The sequence below is a fragment of the Armigeres subalbatus genome, chromosome 3 (assembly GCF_024139115.2).
Source record: "Armigeres subalbatus isolate Guangzhou_Male chromosome 3, GZ_Asu_2, whole genome shotgun sequence".
NCBI lineage: Eukaryota > Metazoa > Arthropoda > Insecta > Diptera > Culicidae > Armigeres > Armigeres subalbatus.
The window spans coordinates 376,543,225-376,560,743 of NC_085141.1; the positions used below are offsets into that span (position 1 = coordinate 376,543,225).

At 43.2% G+C, this 17,519-nt stretch overlaps 1 protein-coding gene across 1 annotated transcript; it reads right to left on the reverse strand.

Moving 5' to 3' along the window:
- Positions 1-4,867: 4,867 nt before the first annotated feature.
- Positions 4,868-9,403, reverse strand: LOC134222901 (uncharacterized). The gene is made up of 2 exons (XM_062702046.1): positions 9,284-9,403; positions 4,868-5,566 (listed from the first exon to the last, which is right to left on the reverse strand). Exons 1-2 carry the CDS (start codon positions 9,401-9,403, stop codon positions 4,868-4,870), a joined length of 819 nt encoding a protein of 272 aa, XP_062558030.1.
- Between the last annotated feature and the right edge of the window lie 8,116 nt (positions 9,404-17,519).

Genomic DNA, 17,519 nt, shown 5'->3' on the forward strand with positions numbered 1-17,519 from the left:
TTTGCGAGTATTCACAAAAGACCAGAACGACGAAGGGTTCTTTTTGAGGTTCCGTTGAATTTGTTCAATGTACTCACGGAAACGAACTTCATGTACGCTGTTATACTCAGCTTCCGCAAGTTGAACAGTATACTTATTCTCAGTTGTCCTGGAACGAAAATAACGTTTACAGGACTTGCGTAAACGGTTCCGTAGTATCCGCAGCTGCGGGTTCCACCATGGTTGTTGGCATTTTGTAGACATTATTCGGGTTTTCAGCGGGACATTGTCACGAATTACTTGGTAAACATTGTCATAAAAAACAGTCACAGCATCATCCACCGTTCCGTGCAGCTGAATTCGACTGCTGGAGTTGCAAGTCTTCAGAGGAACATTCGAGCGTCAAAACAAATGGCTTGTGGTAAGGATCGACTTTCAAAATGGCAGCAGGTTATTCAAAACATAATCGAGAAGCCAACCATTCGCAAACCAAATCATTGATTTGCCGAAGTCCTATGGCTAGTAAAGACTCAAATACTGCATATTCTTTTTACGACGAGGCGTTGAGAGGCTGAAACCCATGTACTTCATCATCGAGTTCCCAGGCCAAATTTGTAATCGCCCATGACTATCATGATGTCACCAGGGTCAGCTAACTCGAGGAGACACCTGAGGGATTCACCGTGCTTAGCGTAAATATCGGCGGGACTGCGCGGTCGGTCATGTGGTAGCATAACTTTCACAATAACTTGCTCAAGATCATCGCTGAATTCAAGAAATACGGCTTTCGAATTCAGCTCGGCTCTCACTGCGATCAGGACACCTCCCCCACGCTGAAATACACTGGTGTGAGAGTTTCTATCGCATCGGTAGATGGTGTAGTTGCTTGACAGTTCGGAGTTCGAGATGTCGGAATAGAGCCATGTTTCTGTGAATACGATGACATCAAAATCACTGCTGTCCTGAGTGAATTGAGTAGAGTGCTTGTTTTTGTCCTCGATCCACAGATGTTTTGGTAGTAGACGGTGAGCGGAGAAAAAGTGGTAGCGGAATGAGGAAGAATAGAAGCGACAGTAGGAGAAACTTCATGAACGGAGGTAGCTTCTAAATGGTGGTAACAGGGCCAGTATCCACGTTCTGGGCTGGTTTGCAAAAAGTTTGAGTGCGGGTATTATCGTCATTGAACTCGCGGAATTCGACCCCCTGTGGCCATGACAGAGGATCCATAGTGTGGTATCCTAATAGGAGCGTTTGGAATGTTAGGCTAGACAAGTCCACGGAGATGTCAGATATGAATCTATGACAAAAGGTCGAAAGACAAAAGGTCGAAAGGACAAAAGGTCGAAAGACAAAAGGTCGAAAGACAAAAGGTCGAAAGGACAAAACGTCGAAAGGGACAGAAGGTCGAAAGGACAAAAGGCCGAAAGGACAAAAGGTCGAAAGGGACAAAAGGTCGAAAAAGACAAAAGGCCGAAAGGGACAAAAGGTCAAAAAGGACAAAAAGGTCGAAAGGGCAAAAGATCGATCAAGAACAAGCTGTTAACAAGTTTTGTGTATTCCAAAGGAATTTGCGAAATGCATTTAAATACAAGCAGAAATTACATACTCATCACATTAATTAAAGTTGAAGAATGAGCCATTTTCAAAGAAGGATTAATGACTATGAAACAATTTTATGAATATCTAGATGGTTCTGTTAGAGATAATAAAGATTGTTGAAATAAAACCTGTATTGCACAAGACATAGTTATCCTATACAGTTTGCAAAAAAAAAGCTCTTTTATTGTTCACCATTTTTAACAATTAAATAAAATTCATTCAATGAGTGCAAATAATAGATTGATGTCTAGGTTTCCTAAATGTTACTTTGATCTGTCAAAATAGTGCACGCCTCAGCCATGCAGACGCGTGCATTAAAAATACACCTGCGTGTAATACACGCCAGTGTATTTGATGTGCGGCGTGCGTCATTTTGACAAATCGAAGTGACATTTAGAAAACTCAAACATCCATCTATTAGTTGTACTCACTGAATGAATTTTATCCAATTGTTAAAAATTGTGAAAAATAAAAGAGCAGATTTTTTGCCAACTGTTTAGACCAACTCTGCTGCGAGATTGATTCTTTCCGTTTCAGTTTCTTGTCTATTTTGACCTTTTGTCCCTTTCGTTTTTTCGATCTTATTGATATTTTTTTCTTTCGACCTTTTGTCCCGTTCGACGTTTTGTCCTTTCGACCTTTTGTCTCTTTCGACCTTTTGTCCTTTTCGACCTTTTGTCCCTTCGACCTTTTGTCTTTCGACGTTTTGTCTTTCGACCTTTTGTCCTTTCGACCTTTTGTCTTTCGACCTTTTGTCCCTAACCCGTCAGATATGCGTGAATACGAGAGGCGGACCCAAACATTTCGGTAGTGTTTCGTTGTTTGATATAAGTGTAAGTGTCTGGATGTCACATTGGCGATCCTGCCATGATGATGTTCATTGTGTAATTGTGAAGATGAAGATGAATGTCTTGTAAGTATCAATATTTTAAGAAAGAATGCAGGTTGGTTTCGAGAGTTGACAAAAGTATGAGGTTTTCATAAAACGTGTGACACGGAAAGATAACGCGATGAGAGTCGTAAGCAATGTACATGAATATAAAGGTAAGAAAGTGAAGCGCGAGAATCTGTGAATAGCCAGAAATGTAAACAAAAATGAGTTGCGTGCAAAAATTCACATTACACCGGATGAAGTCCATGGTTAATGTTGGAGAAAATAGGAACCGTATTGCGTCGAGTAAAACTCATGGCCAATACAATGTAGACAGAAATCTAGCTTGCGTAAGGTTTTAGCCCATTGCCAAACAGTATAATGGGTCAAGCCAATGTATGCATTGCGTCGAGTGAAGCTCATGGCCAAAGCAAAATTTTGGAAAAACAAATGCTTGCGTAGAGTTCCAGCTCATTGTCAAGCAGTAAATCGGAACAAATCGGTATATGCATTGTGTCGAAGGGGCAGAAGAAGACGTAGAAGCATTGCGCCGAGTAAAGCTCATGGCCACTGCAAAATTTCGAGAAAAACAAAATGCTTGCGTAGAGTTTTAGCTCATTACCAAGCGGGAGAGACAGAAAAAGTCCAATTCCAGTCCATGTATTGCGCTGAGTAAAGCTCATAGCCAATATATTTTTTGTATACTTATATGCAGCTTACGTAGAGTTTAATAAGCTCATTGCCAAACATTGATTTCAGTTGAGATGTTGAATCCCAATGCAAAATAAGTAAACCTTTAGTAACGAGACCGATGCTTTGAGCTAATCACATCGGGAATAAAGGTGTATATTTGCTTCAATGAGCTCCGAAAAGTTCAACCCCGTAACATTCTCAAAGAATCGTTACCAAGATGCGGAGATTTTTCGTTCGGCAGACTCTGTCCGAAACCCGAGCAGCTCAGGATACGGGTGGATCCAGCTCCCGCCCTAGTAGTGGCACTCAAGTGACGACTGTGGTACCAGAGTCAGAGGAGTAGGGTGACTTTGAGCCTTCGTATATTGATCTCGAGCACGGAGATGATGTCGATTGTGTGGTGTGTAGGCGTCCCAACAAAGCTGAACTGTACTTGGCCCAATGCGGAAGCTGCAAGAGTTGGTTTCATTTATCGTGTGCGTGTGTGGACAAAACTACAGTCAGATGGTGCCTCCTGGTAGCTTTGTGACTGTTGATTCCAGTACTTTAAGCGCTCGGCGAGCGAAGATTGCCCGGAAACTCCAAAAATTGGAAGATAGAAGGTGCTTACGGGAAAAGCTTAAAGAAGAAAGGCTGCGAATAAAGAAATCGGTCGTCGAGAAGACGATGAACGAGAAGCTGGAGCGAGAAAAGAAGTACTTGGAGTACTGGGCTTCTCCGCCAACAAGACGAAGCTGATGCGAAAAATGCTGAGGTCGTTCCCACTGCGAAGGCTCGATCATGAAGAGCTTCCCCAAGCTAATGGGAAATACTCTCAGAAGGAAAACAACGTAAGGAGGAAACGCGAACTCGACCTGATCAACCGACTGAAGGTTTTCCAACGAAACTATAGGCGAAGACCAGGTGAAGCGAGACGAGGAGAGCCAAAGTTGCTTGGCGAAGGAGTGGAATCTAACTGCGCAGCTGCGGGCAGCACTCAACGAGTCACTGCGAATCAACTACGGGCAGCAGTCGCCGGATGAACAGTACAAACACTGTCTCTGTGAAATTTTCGAAAGATAGATCCAGAAGTTGTAAGTTGGTCGTGCTACAGAGGCTGATGATACGTTGGCGTTTGACGGTCCAGCACCGCGAAGAATTTTGGCCGGTTGATCAAATGTTGCAGCTTCGTCATCACGGCTTCTTTTCAGTGTATTATTTATTATTTATATTAGATAGCACCGCAAGAGAAAGCTTGTTGAAACCTCCTTTGATTTCTTGCTTGATCTCAGCGATGAGGCTGTCCTTAATCTCACCCTTTATTTTTTCGACGTATCCTTTAGTAGTTTAGTAGTTCAGTTGATTATTTATGCAATTTTACTGATTCTGGTCAATCACGAAGTAGCAAACATAGATATGTGTAGTCACTAGACAGTCAAAATAAAGCTAAAGCTAAGCTAAAGCTAAGCTAAAGCTAAGCTAAAGCTAAGCTAAAGCTAAGCTAAAGCTAAGCTAAAGCTAAGCTAAAGCTAAGCTAAAGCTAAAAAGCTAAACTAAAACAAGCTAAAAGCTAGGCTAAAAGCTGGGGCTGAAGCAAGCTGAGCTAAAAGCTAAGCTAAAGCTAGCTAAAGCTAAGCTAAAATGAGGCTAAAGCTAAAGCTAACAGAACTAAAGCTAGTAAAACAAGCTAAAGGTAGCTAAAGCTGGAACAGGTGGTGGGGAACTAAACAGGGAGCTAAAGCTGGGCTAAGCTGAGGTGGGAGCTGAAGCTGGGGTGGGGCTGGGGGGCTGGAGCTGGGGGTGAGGTGGAACAGGAGGCTGGTGAGACAGGGCTGGGGTGGGAACAGGGGTGAACAGGGGTGGGAACTGGGAGCTGAACAGGAACAGGGTGGGAACAGGGCTGGGAACAGGTGGAACAGGTGGGGTGGAACAGGGTGAACAGGGGTGGTGGGAACAGACAGTGGGTGAGGTGGGTGGAACAGGAGCTGGGAACAGGTGGGTGGGGGTGGTGGAACAGGAACAGGTGGGAGGTGGGGTGAACAGGAACAGGGGAACAGGGGTGGAACAGAACAGGGGTGGAGCTGGGGTGGGTGGGCTGGGTGGGAACAGGTGGTGGGTGGGGTGGGAACAGGCAGGCTGGGGGTGGGGAACAGGAACAGGTGGGCTGGGGAACAGGTGGGGGGGGCTGGTGAGGAGGAACAGGAACAGGGGCTGGGTGGGGGTGAGGCTGGGGCTGGGGTGGGGTGGGCAGAGCTGGGAACAGGAGTGGGCTGGGGTGAGACAGGGAGTGGGCTGGGAACAGGGTGGTGAGACAGGGCTGGGGGTGGGAACAGGGGTGAGACTGGGAACAGGAACAGGAACAGGGGTGGGGGGTGGGAACAGAACAGGTGGAACAGGAACAGGAACAGGAGCTAACAGGAACAGGAACAGGTGCTGGGAGCTAAGCTGGAACAGGGGCTAACAGGAACAGGGAACAGGTGGGAACAGGTGAACAGAACAGCTAACAGCTGGAACAGGTAACAGCTAACAGGAACTGGTGGCTAACAGGTGGGGTGGGCTAACATAAACAAACAGCTGGGGCTGGGGGCTAAGCTGGCTAAACAGCTAAACTAAACTAAGCTAAACTAAGCTAGCTAGCTAAAAGCTAGCTAAAGCTAAGCTAAGCTAGCTAAAAGCTAGCTAAAGCTAAGCTAAAAGCTAAGCTAAAACTAAGCTAAAGCTAGCTAAAAACTAAGCTAAAAAGCTAAGCTAAAAGCTAGCTAAAAGCTAAACTAAAGCTAAACTAAGCTAAAGCTAAAGCTAAAAAGCTAAGCTAAAGCTAAGCTAAAGCTAAGCTAAAGCTAAGCTAAAGCTAAGCTAAAGCTAAGCTAAAGCTAAGCTAAAGCTAAGCTAAAGCTAAGCTAAAGCTAAGCTAAAGCTAAGCTAAAGCTAAGCTAAAGCAGAGCTGCAGTTTCCACCGAGAAGACGTTGGCCATTGCGTGCAGTGAATAAATAGCCGCCTGCACACGATGGCGAAATGGGCGGACACCTGCTTTTGGCAGGCAGCTTCAGCGGGTGTGGTGGGAAGATGTCAGAATGCTATGCGGAGGTACTGGTTGAAGACTAGGGATATGCTGACAAGCCGACGTCAGCTCCAGTCCGTACTATGCGGTGCAATTATTAGATTAAGTGGATCTTCCGGTCTAGGATCGGTTGCCCATAAACCTAAAGACTAGAGCCGGAAAGGCGGTGCCGCTCGTTGCACACATGTCAGCGGACACTTTTCCCGGCCGACACAGTGAATCCTACCGACGAGGCCTACTGAAGAAGCATTTGCGCCGGAGTGATCCGACAATCACAAGCATGATGTTGTCCGCGTAGACAAAGATGTCGATGTTCTCTGGGAGGCCATTGAATACTTATTTCATAGCAACCAGAAAAAAAGGACACCGTTAGAAAAGACCCCTGCGGGACCCCAGTTTCCTCTGGGTAGACCCTGGAGGTGCTGCTGCCGATAGAGATCCGGAAAGTTCGGCAGGAGAGGAATTTGTGCACACAAGCTAAAATATTGCCAGTGACACAGTCCACCAGCTGTTCCAGCACTAGTGGGGTGCAAGTTCGAAAGCACTATCTCTAGAATGCAATATCCATAGAATCTAGATCGACGTGTTTTCCTTGATTGAGGGTCTTTGGAGAGCTTTAGAGTATGTCTCCCTATCCGGCGAAGTATGAACTGGCCCCATACGCCGGCGAAAGACGTGTTGGTAGAAACCAAATGTTTCGAAAAGCCTCAAGCTTTCACGCAGCCTATGGTTAACTTCTTGACGACCTTCGATGCACAGGAGGTCAGTGAGACAGAGATAGGGATCGGAAAGACGAGGCTGAGCCACCACTAGTCGAGAAAGTCTGACTAATTCAGGCTTGATTTACCAGATCGAGGAATACTATTTTTGCGGTAGGGGGGAGATTTTTCGGCATCGGATAACCTATTTCATCCGAAAAAGAAGACTTCCCGTTGCTTCGACGGTACTCGATAGTTCTGCAGCGTCGGTACATTGGCCACCTCCGGCACGTCGAATATAGTACGGTCTTGTCAATCGATGTGGATTGGGAAGATCTCCGTTTGCCACTTAGCGCATTGAATTTCCCCAATAGTTTGGTTGCCTATTGTACTGGATTGATGGAGTCAAGTAAGTTCTTCCACAGCTTCCTGGCTATGGCGGCACGTTCGTGCACAATCGCAGCTAATTTGGTTAAGGTCACTCCTGACGGAATCCAAGTTTCAAAGTGCTCGCGTTTTCGGGGGCACACCACTCGAGGCGGCGCACAACTGTCATTTTTTGTTGATTTAGCTTTGCTGCGTCGCAGCATGCGTGAAATAATAAAAATGACAGTTGTGCGTTGCTTCCGTACCGAGTGTTGTGCCCCCGAAAACGCGAGTACTTTAAAACTTGGATTCCGTCAGGAGTGACCTTAATACCCGATCAGGAGCGACGACCTCGATAGCAGAAATTGGTATGAACTAGCCTTGCGTAAGAGGAAGAATACCAAAAAATAATACCAAACATTAATATGGGAGAATTCCTCTCCCAGGAGGGGGAAATGTATCGAAAGTCAAAACTTTGGTGCCGATACATGACCAATGACGGAATAGCGCGAAATTTAGCTGTCTGAATAATAGAGCTGATTTCACATTATGCGAAAATAGAATAGACAACTGCATAACCTTTTATGTCCAATCAACTGTCTCCAATCAACAAGACTCACCGTTTCAATATTCGCCAACGCTCCCGCTGTTCCTAAAACGATGAGTGATGGATACTCCCGAGAGTGAACACATAGCATATCTCATCTCAATCGAAGAAGGCTTTGGTCGATTGCAACATATGTGCTGTTGTCCTTTGCCAGCAATGTCACCGCCAACGCCACGGATTGCTACGACGATGCAGGGAGGCAAATGATGAAATTACATAACGATATCGTAAAATTTGATGCTTATGGCGAGCTTTATACCGACGTGGTTTTTCCTCCTTTCGACGCCGAACGTCGTCGGGTTGCTGGAGAAGATGTTGTGTGCGATACATGTATCTGCGTCTTGAGGATCATAGAAGTTCAATTTCGGGAGCCCTGTACGTACGTCAACGAGGGGACAGAAACAGCTTTTGCATGAAGAGTTATGCGAACACTTTTCGGCGCCGAATTGATGTCGAGGGTGTACGGTCGTTGCTCGCCACGTAATGATGTGTTAAAGATGTTCGGCGGTGGGTTTATTTATGCGTTATGTAGGTATGCAAGACGCGCCCGTAAACGTCGTATGTGTGTTACCGTTTCCGCTTTTGTCGTATAGCTTCCTCCGCTCTCATGCGGAAGAGTGGCAATCGAGAAGCGATAAATTATTGATACCGTTTTCACTTCCTGTCGGATGAGGAAAAGGGTAATATCAGGTGTGAAATTGGGTGTCCCAAAGTGGTCGTCTGAAGGAGTTGTTGAATGTCAAACAATAATAAAAATATACTGCTTATAAAAGGTGATGTGCTTCTTCGTTTGCGGGGAGATTATCACTTTGACGAGAAGGGAAATATGATAACGGCGTTTAGCGCTCTCTGGACCGGTGAGTGTTTGCATTCACGAAGGATGCTTTCTGTTGGGCCATAAGCGAAGGAATGAGGCGGCGGAGGGTTGTAAACTCCTGGAATCAAGATTTACGACAATGTCTGTCAGTGCTGATGACAAGTACCACTACCGGAGCATTATGGCATTGGTCCGTGTAAAATGAATCCACATAGCAGTCTGATTGGCGATTTGTGTAACGAATTTATACTTTGACCATGTCATCGATAATGTGTTTGTAGTACGGATAGATGCTCTTCCTGATTCCATTAGATTTTATAACATAATTGGCTGTAAATTAAGTATAACCTCAATGTGCACATTTGTGGTTTTCAATTCTCCTTCCGAGAGCTGAAGGATAGATAGCTGGAAACAGGTGTAGGTCTTAATTGCTTAGAATAATGGAATCTCAGTTAAAAAAAAATATTTTGAGCTTTAGGTGAAATGTCTTCACTTGTCATAATGTCTTCTGACAAGGAATCTTAGTATTTAAAATTCATATAATACCTTTCAACAATCGCTTCGAATTTCTTAAAGCTAATCCCGATCGCCCAATTTTCCGCGATAGCTTACCCATGCGTAACTGCTTAACTGACCCATCCCCCCTCTCTCCAAATCAGTGAACTGCGTCAACCAGATCTGCACTTCACCGGTGCTGACTATGCGACTCTCCCCGTGCTCTACACCGTTCATTGAGATTCTCACGCCCGAATGTGTGAGTGGCGATAAAAGGAAAACAAACACTCCTAGATGGTGCTACTCAGCAAAGTTTGGGTAAAAATGAGTATATTTCCATATATTTTTTGACTCCTTCGCAACCATCGTGATGACTCGATCAATTTTGAGGTTATGAGCAGAAGGAAAACAAACATGTATTTACACATGCCGAATTGCACATCAGTGTGCGAGCGTTAAACGTCACTCATCTCTATTGCGTTTGATGATGTTGGAACAATTTTTATGAGCGTCCATTACGAGTCCATTAGCTGCGGTCTGTTGTGGTTTTTTACGAGTGAATTACCTTTGCTTCACTTTTTTTTTTGGTTTTCTGCGACTGCGATGATGGGAGCCACCGTGCAACAGTTACCCGACCGAGCGCGACCAACATGACAGTCAAATTGCTGCATGGAGTCCATATTGTTGACGACGAGTTGACGGAGCTGATGACGGCTCGTTCATCCGCTGGGGTTGCCTTTTATTCATCTGTCAAATTAGGAGAGTGCAACACAACACGATGAAGAGAAATGGAAGCACTTCGCCATATTTAACTTTCTATCTCCCAGTGACAGAAAGTTGACAGAGGAATTCAGATTCGTCTTTCTTTTAGAATGGGAAGTTGTTTAATTACTGCTGGGAAAGTCAACACGAGTAGTAATTTTTCAAAGAGTAACTGGAATACTGCGTCCGGATTAGGTGACATCGAAGCACTCAATCAGGAAGATATAGTAGAAGTTCCCTAGTTTCACTAATATATTGGTGGTTCATGTCGAAGGAGACGGGCTTGATAGTCATATGGCTACTGCTTCTGCCTCATACTCAGGAGGTCGTGGGTTAAATCCCAGGTCCGTTGCGTTCTCCTACTTTGTATACAGGCATACCTCGATAGTACGTACACCTGCGTAATTTTAGTGTACGTACTATCGAAGCAAAAAAAAAAATCCGAAAAAAAATTTTTTTTTGCTTTTTTGATCAATTAGACATATCAGAATGTTTATAAAACCACCCGGAAGCAAAAATTTTGATAGAAGGCTCTATACTCCAAGCATATTTGCATTTGATATAGTACCCAACGGACCAACAGGTACCAGCTTTTTCTTGAAATGGTGCCTACATGTAGGATTGAGCAAAACCTTCATCTTGGTAAATGTGAGGCTATTTTTTTTCTCGAAAAATAGTATTTCTATGTTTCGTAACATCCATAAATGACGTGACATTTGTAGGAGTAATGTTTTGAAGATATGTATGTTACACATCGTACATAATTGAACACGTTTCTATAAAAAGCGACGATTGGGGGTGGTTGATAGATCACTACATTTTAGGTAACGTATTTTATGGATTTCCCCTATAGATTTTATGGGAATGAAGAGCTTTATACTGTGGGCAGACATACCGTTGTAAATGCGTTGTACGCCTCCAATTGCATGTCTGTCACCATTTACAACGCTAGAACCACGGAAGCAACGCGATACCTGCGTGGTTTCTGTACCATCATCGTACAGCGTTGTATGTCTCTCTCCATCCACAACGATGAAATCGAATAGGAATCATGCGCTACAACCGTTGTACCCGTACCAACCTCTATGTGCGTTGTACCAGCGTTGTTCTGATTGAATCTCGCATTTTCAGAAAAAAAGCTTTCTTTCTCATTTGATTACTGTTGGTTAGATTACAGATACAAATTTGATTCATTGGATTTTAAAATATACAAGTTTATTTTGAAAATGTTTGAATCGCGTATATATTTATTTATATTTCAAACAAACTGGCATATATGTGTGTTCATACACATATGTGCTAATGAGGAGATTTGCACTCGTTTCAAAGATAAACAAAAACTAGACAACTTATATACCATATAGGGATACGGCAGGTATTTTCGTCTGTTCGTCATAGTCTCGAAAACCAATAAAAGAGACGATTTTTTGTAAAACTCATACGTACCAAATCGTAAGCTCAGGAGAAACGTTCTGCTATAGTGGAGTTCTAGCAAATGTACGTTGCTTTCGTTGGTTTTAGCCCCTATGATGATGGACGGAAATACCTGCCGTGTCCCTAATAGGTGGAAGATTTTTTATCTATAATCCAAATTAATGACTATGTATTTTCAAGTAGAGAAAAAGAAAAACACAAGAAATATGGACGATTTAAATAGCCTGAGTTTTTCTGACTTTCCAGACTATTCCTAAGAGAATCCCATGCATGAAAATATGATGAATCCAAAATATAGAAAGTATCATTGCTTACAGAAATATATTTCCAATTTTTCATTTTCTTTTTGTAAAGCGGTCATAGAATCGAGACATATTTTTAACTCAAGCATGTACTATTAGTACTCATGAACACTATTGGAACTCATGAAATTCCTGAATTTTCAAAATAATTCTTTGCATAAGGGAAAATGAAATGTTAAAATAACTGTAACGAGACATAAACAAGATCCCAGTTAATACTCTCAAGCGTCCACAATGTAAGTTGGACTGAAAGTCAATAAAGATTTTGTATAGCCTGATCGTGATTTCGTATAGAGGATCGTTATCCTTGCAAGTTTGAATCCTTTAAGTTATCCTGAGTTAAGGTAAGCTATATAGCAAGAAGAGTTTGTAGAATGCCGGAAGTAATTCTGGACTTCCCTTGAAGGTTACCCGAGCAGCACAAGTTAGACAAATATGGTTGTAGCAACTTGATTGTGACTAAATCTGGTCGCATATGAGTTGCAGTAACCTATGTGGAACATGTGTGCTGCTATGGTAATGTACATTAATCACATCCATTAATTAACACGATGATAAAGTTTAAAAAAAATCACATGTTTAAACATTGTCTTCCTATACTGTTATGAACTTTTTAGAATTATTATCAATATTGGAATTTGAGAAACAGGAATATAAACATTTTTTAAAGAAATTCATGGAGTTTCGTAAACAATATGCTAGACAAATTCATTGAGAACTCCTGCCAAAAAAACTATCGAGAGAGCACTCATAAAGTTTTATGGGATCGTTGAAGACATTGAATAAGAAACTTTTGAATAAACTCCACAAATATTCCGTGAAGATTGTGTAAAAATCATTAACGTGAAAAAATGTAAATTGAAATAAATTCTGCCAACACCTGCTCTATGATATAACAAATATTTTTTAGACTCTCTCTCCAGTACTTGGATATCTCGACCTAGAGTACGTATAATTATAATATGACAAGCGCAATGCTTTAAAAGGAAAAAATAATACATTGGACCAAACTCTGCGTCTTGGTGATTGATCCGTTGCAGGAATTCGTAAACTGAATTTTCTCCACATTTTTCTTAAAATTAAGATAGGTTTCTATACTTCCTGCTCCGCTTGATCAATAATTGTTTTGATATTGTGATAATGAATCGCCTGCTTTGAGCGTAATTACAGCGGCACACTAGGAGTTAACTTTCTGAAATCAGTATGGCGAAAGGCATCTAAGGTTCGATTTCTCAAAATTAAGCACCTTCATCGAAAAAATATTTGGTAGGCGTAGTAGCGGACACCTTCCTACATAACCGGTACCAAATAGTTTTTCATGAAAAGTTCGTAATTTTGAGAAAACCCGCGTTAGATGTCTTTCGCCATACAAATTTCTGGCGGATAACTCATGCTAGCTATTTGCGCATATACGATAGCGCCTGGATGTGGAAGCGGCGAGTAGGAAATCTCGCTTAACTTTTCAAAAGGACCTAAGTAACATTTTTTTCATGAATTAATTTGAGTATTGCAATCAAAAGCTTTCATGTTTTTCTGTTGATTGCGCTATTCAAATTAATTCATGAAAAAATGTTACTTAGGACCTTTTGAAAAGTTAAACGAGAAATCAGCCACTGCCAATAATGAATTGTGATTTTTTGCATTTTTTATAAACATCGTATGTAAAAAATATATCAACATATTGCCGCAAAGCACAAGAACCAAAGAATTTCTTGCTGTAGTCAACTCAATTTTGACCAAAATGTCACTTACACCCCTCTGCTTCTAACCCCCTCAATTGAGATTATTCAGCCCAGAGAAATATCATTTCAGTGTCATAGGATTGGATTGCTAGTAGCTATATTTTAATTTGTTTTACAATTTTACATAGGACTAGCTTATAAGTAACTTTATATCAAAGATTTTATGATGTTGATGAAGCTAAAACGTTTGAAGGATCCTATACCGTTGTCTAACAAATTTAGGTTATAAACACAAAGTGTAGGGCACAAGAACGTATCCAAAATTTTCACTAAGAGTAATATCCCGTCTGACCAACTTATAGGATCATTGAAGTTTTTCAGGTTCACGAAAATTCCGAATTGGAAACAGCTTTTGGAAAAAGCTATAAATAAATAATTCTCATAACACCTAAATTACATTTCTCAACACTGCTCAGATCCAGAATATTCGAGTGATGAAAGAAAATCAATTTACGCTATAAAGAAAACTCCTTGAAACTTGAGAAATACGTACATTTCTATACATTTGTCGATACATTTACAATGAAGCTTATATAAAGCAAAATTTCTAGAGGAGCTTTTGTCGGAATTTTCTGTCGAAATTCTATGAAGAAGTTTTGAAGATATTCATAAGCAATCTCCCGAGAAGCTCCTGAGTGAATTCCCGGAGAAATTCCATGAGGGAGTCTGGGAAGGTGTTTCTGGATAAATTCCTGGACAATTCTCGGAGGAATCTGAAAGAATTTTCCTTAGAATTATCAAAAGATCTGATAAATTTCCGAAAGAATCCTTGGGGCATTTTTACGGAGACTTTTTGATTTTTTAGGGATGGCATTCCAAAGGAATTTCTTGAAAATCTTTTCAAACATTCCTAGAGAATATTCTGAAGGGTTTCATTAAGGAGGTGTTTCTGAAGGTATTGCTGGAGGAATTTTCCAAAGGAATTCTTGAAGGATATCCGGATAAACTCCTGGATTAGTTTTGGAAGAAGTTTCGGAGTTATTAACGGAAGAATTGCTGGTGATTTTTTGAAGAAGTCCATTAACAAATTCACGTATTAATAATTTGACCAATTATCCCGAGAATATATAAATAAAATATTCTTTATATTATATCCTTTCACAAAATACATTGCGTTGGGATCTTACTTCATCATAAATCAAAGACGATGGGCCATTTTAGGAAGCAAATTCGGTTAGCTGATCAAAATTGTATTATTAACTGATAGGGCGCCTAAATCTTTTGTTTCGCATTTTCTCAACTGTCTCTCATTTGACAAATAGAAAGTAATTTTGGTTTTACAAAAAAGGATGATATTCCATCGATGATATTTCCATCAGCTGATCAAAATGCGAACCCCTATCGAAGTTCGGCACAGCCATAATTTATACCATGCTTTGATTTTTTTAACAGTGAATTATATTTGCGGTACTTGAATGAAACTTTCTTATATATAATTTTCACGTCATTTGCAAAATCTCTCTTTGTACCATTGGTACTTCGCGTACCTGAAGGAATAAAATAGACCCCATCTCGCGGTCCTTAGCCTCTTACCCAGCAACTCCTATCCCTACCTCCCCGCGGTGCTGGCCGGGATACGAGCAACCTTAGGGAAGATCGGGTAACCAACCCCGGTGGGAACTATGGTCGTACTCCTCTCCGGAGGTGCAAATCTTATTGAGCGTCTGTTCTCCATGTCAGGATCGGCTCACAACAGCGTCTGTTCTCCATGTTAGGGGCGGCTGATCATCGTCCGAGTGCCAGCGAGGGACTCTAAGTGAAACTGTGCACCATGGTCCACCGGAAATAAGAAGGAATGGTCCTCCGGAAATTTAGGGGGTTTGGTGTCAGGCCCTGCAAGCCAGCCTTTAAAAATCATAAGCAACGAACAATCAACAAGAGAGTACGGACCGGAACCATCGGCGAAGACCACTGCGACGAAAAGGGACTAGCGATTGGAAACTCGGTTCGTGGAACTGCAAATCTCTTAACTTCATCGGGAGCACACGCGTACTCGCAGATGTGCTCAAGGACCGTGGATTCGGCATCGTAGAGCTGCAGGAAGTTTGTTGGAAAGGATCAATTGTGCGAACGTTTAGAGGTAATCATACCATCTACCAGAGCTGCGGCAACACACACGAGCTGGGAACAGCTTTCATAGTGATGGGCGATATGCAAAGGCGCGTGATCGGGTGGTGGCCGATCAATGAAAGAATGTGCAGGTTGAGGATCAAAGGCCGGTTCTTCAACTTCAGCATAACCAACGTCCATAGCCCACACTCCGGAAGCACTGATGATGATAAGGACGCATTCTACGCGCAGCTGGAACGTGAGTACGACAGCTGCCCAAGCCACGACGTCAAAATCATCATAGGAGATTTGAACGCTCAGGTTGGCCAAGAGGAGGAGTTTAGACCAACTATTGGAAAGTTCAGCGCTCACCGGCTGACGAACGAAAACGGCCTACGACTAATTGATTTCGCCGCCTCCAAGAATATGGCCATTCGCAGCACCTACTTCCAACACAGCCTCCCGTATCGGTACACCTGGAGATCACCACTGCAGACAGAATCACAAATCGACCACGTTCTGATTGATGGACGGCACTTCTCCGACATTATCGACGTCAGGACATATCGTGGCGCTAACATCGACTCTGACCACTATCTGGTGATGGTTAAACTGCGCCCAAAACTATCCGTCATCAACAATGTTCGGTACCGATGACCGCCGCGGTACGACCTAGAGCGACTGAAGCAACCTGATGTCGCCACTGCATACACGCAGCGTCTTGAGGCAGCGTTGCCGGAAGCAAGGTACCTGGCGCTGCAGCAAGGTACCCGGCAGAACGTCGAACGTTATAGACGGAAGCGGAGACAGCAGACCCGCCTTTTTCAGGAGAAGAAACGCCGCCTGGAAGAAGCGGAGTGCGAGGAGATGGAACAGCTGTGCCGTTCTCAAGATACACGCAAATTCTATCAGAAGCTCAATGCATCCCGCAGAGGCTTCGTGCCGCGAGCCGAAATGTGCCGGGATAAGGATGGGAGCATCTTGACGGACGAACGTGTGGTGATCGAAAGGTGGAAGCAGCACTACGAGGAACATCTGAATGGCGCTGAGAGTACAGGCAGTGAAAGTCAAGGCAGCGGAGGAGATGACTACGTCAGTAAAGCGGACGGTGGAAGCCAACCAGCCCCCAGCTTGAGGGAAGTTAAGGATGCCATTCAACAGCTAAAGACCAACAAAGCCGCTGGTAAGGATGGTATCGGAGCTGAGCTCATCAAGATGGGCCCGGAAAAACTGGCCACTTGCCTGCACAAACTGATAGTCAGAATCTGGGAAACCGAACAGCTACCGGAGTAGTGGAAGGAATGGGTTATATGCCCCATCTACAAGAAAGGCGACAAACTGAAGTGTGAGAACTTTCGAGCGATCACCATCCTTAAATAGGCGGCTTTAATTAAGTGATATCCCAGATCATCTTCCGTCGTCTGTCACCATTAGTGAATGAGTTCGTGGGAAGTTATCAAGCCGGCTTCGTTGACGGCCACTCGACTACGGACCAGATCTTTACTGTACGGCAAATCCTTCAAAAATGCCGTGAATACCAGGTCCCAACGCACCATCTGTTCGTTGATTTCAAGGCGGCATACGACAGTATAGACCGCGTAGAGCTATGGAAAATTATGGACGAGAACAGCTTCCCTGGGAAGCTTACCAGTCTGATCAAAGCAACGGTGGATGGTGTGCAAAACTGTGTGAAGATTTCGGGCGAACACTCCAGTTCGTTCGAATCGCGCCGGGGACTAAGACAAGGTGATGGACTTTCGTGCCTGTTGTTCAACATTGCGCTAGAAGGTGTCATGCGGAGAGCCGGGTGTAACAGCCGGGGCACGATTTTCAACAGATCCAGTCAATTTATTTGCTTCGCGGATGACATGGACATTGTCGGCCGAACATTTGCAAAGGTGGCAGAACTGTACACCCGCCTGAAACGTGAAGCAACAAAAGTTGGACTGGTGGTGAATGCGTCAAAGACAAAGTACATGCTTGTGGGCGGAACCGAGCGCGACAGGGCCCGCCTGGGAAGCAGTGTTACGATAGACGGGGATACCTTCGAGGTGGTCGAGGAAT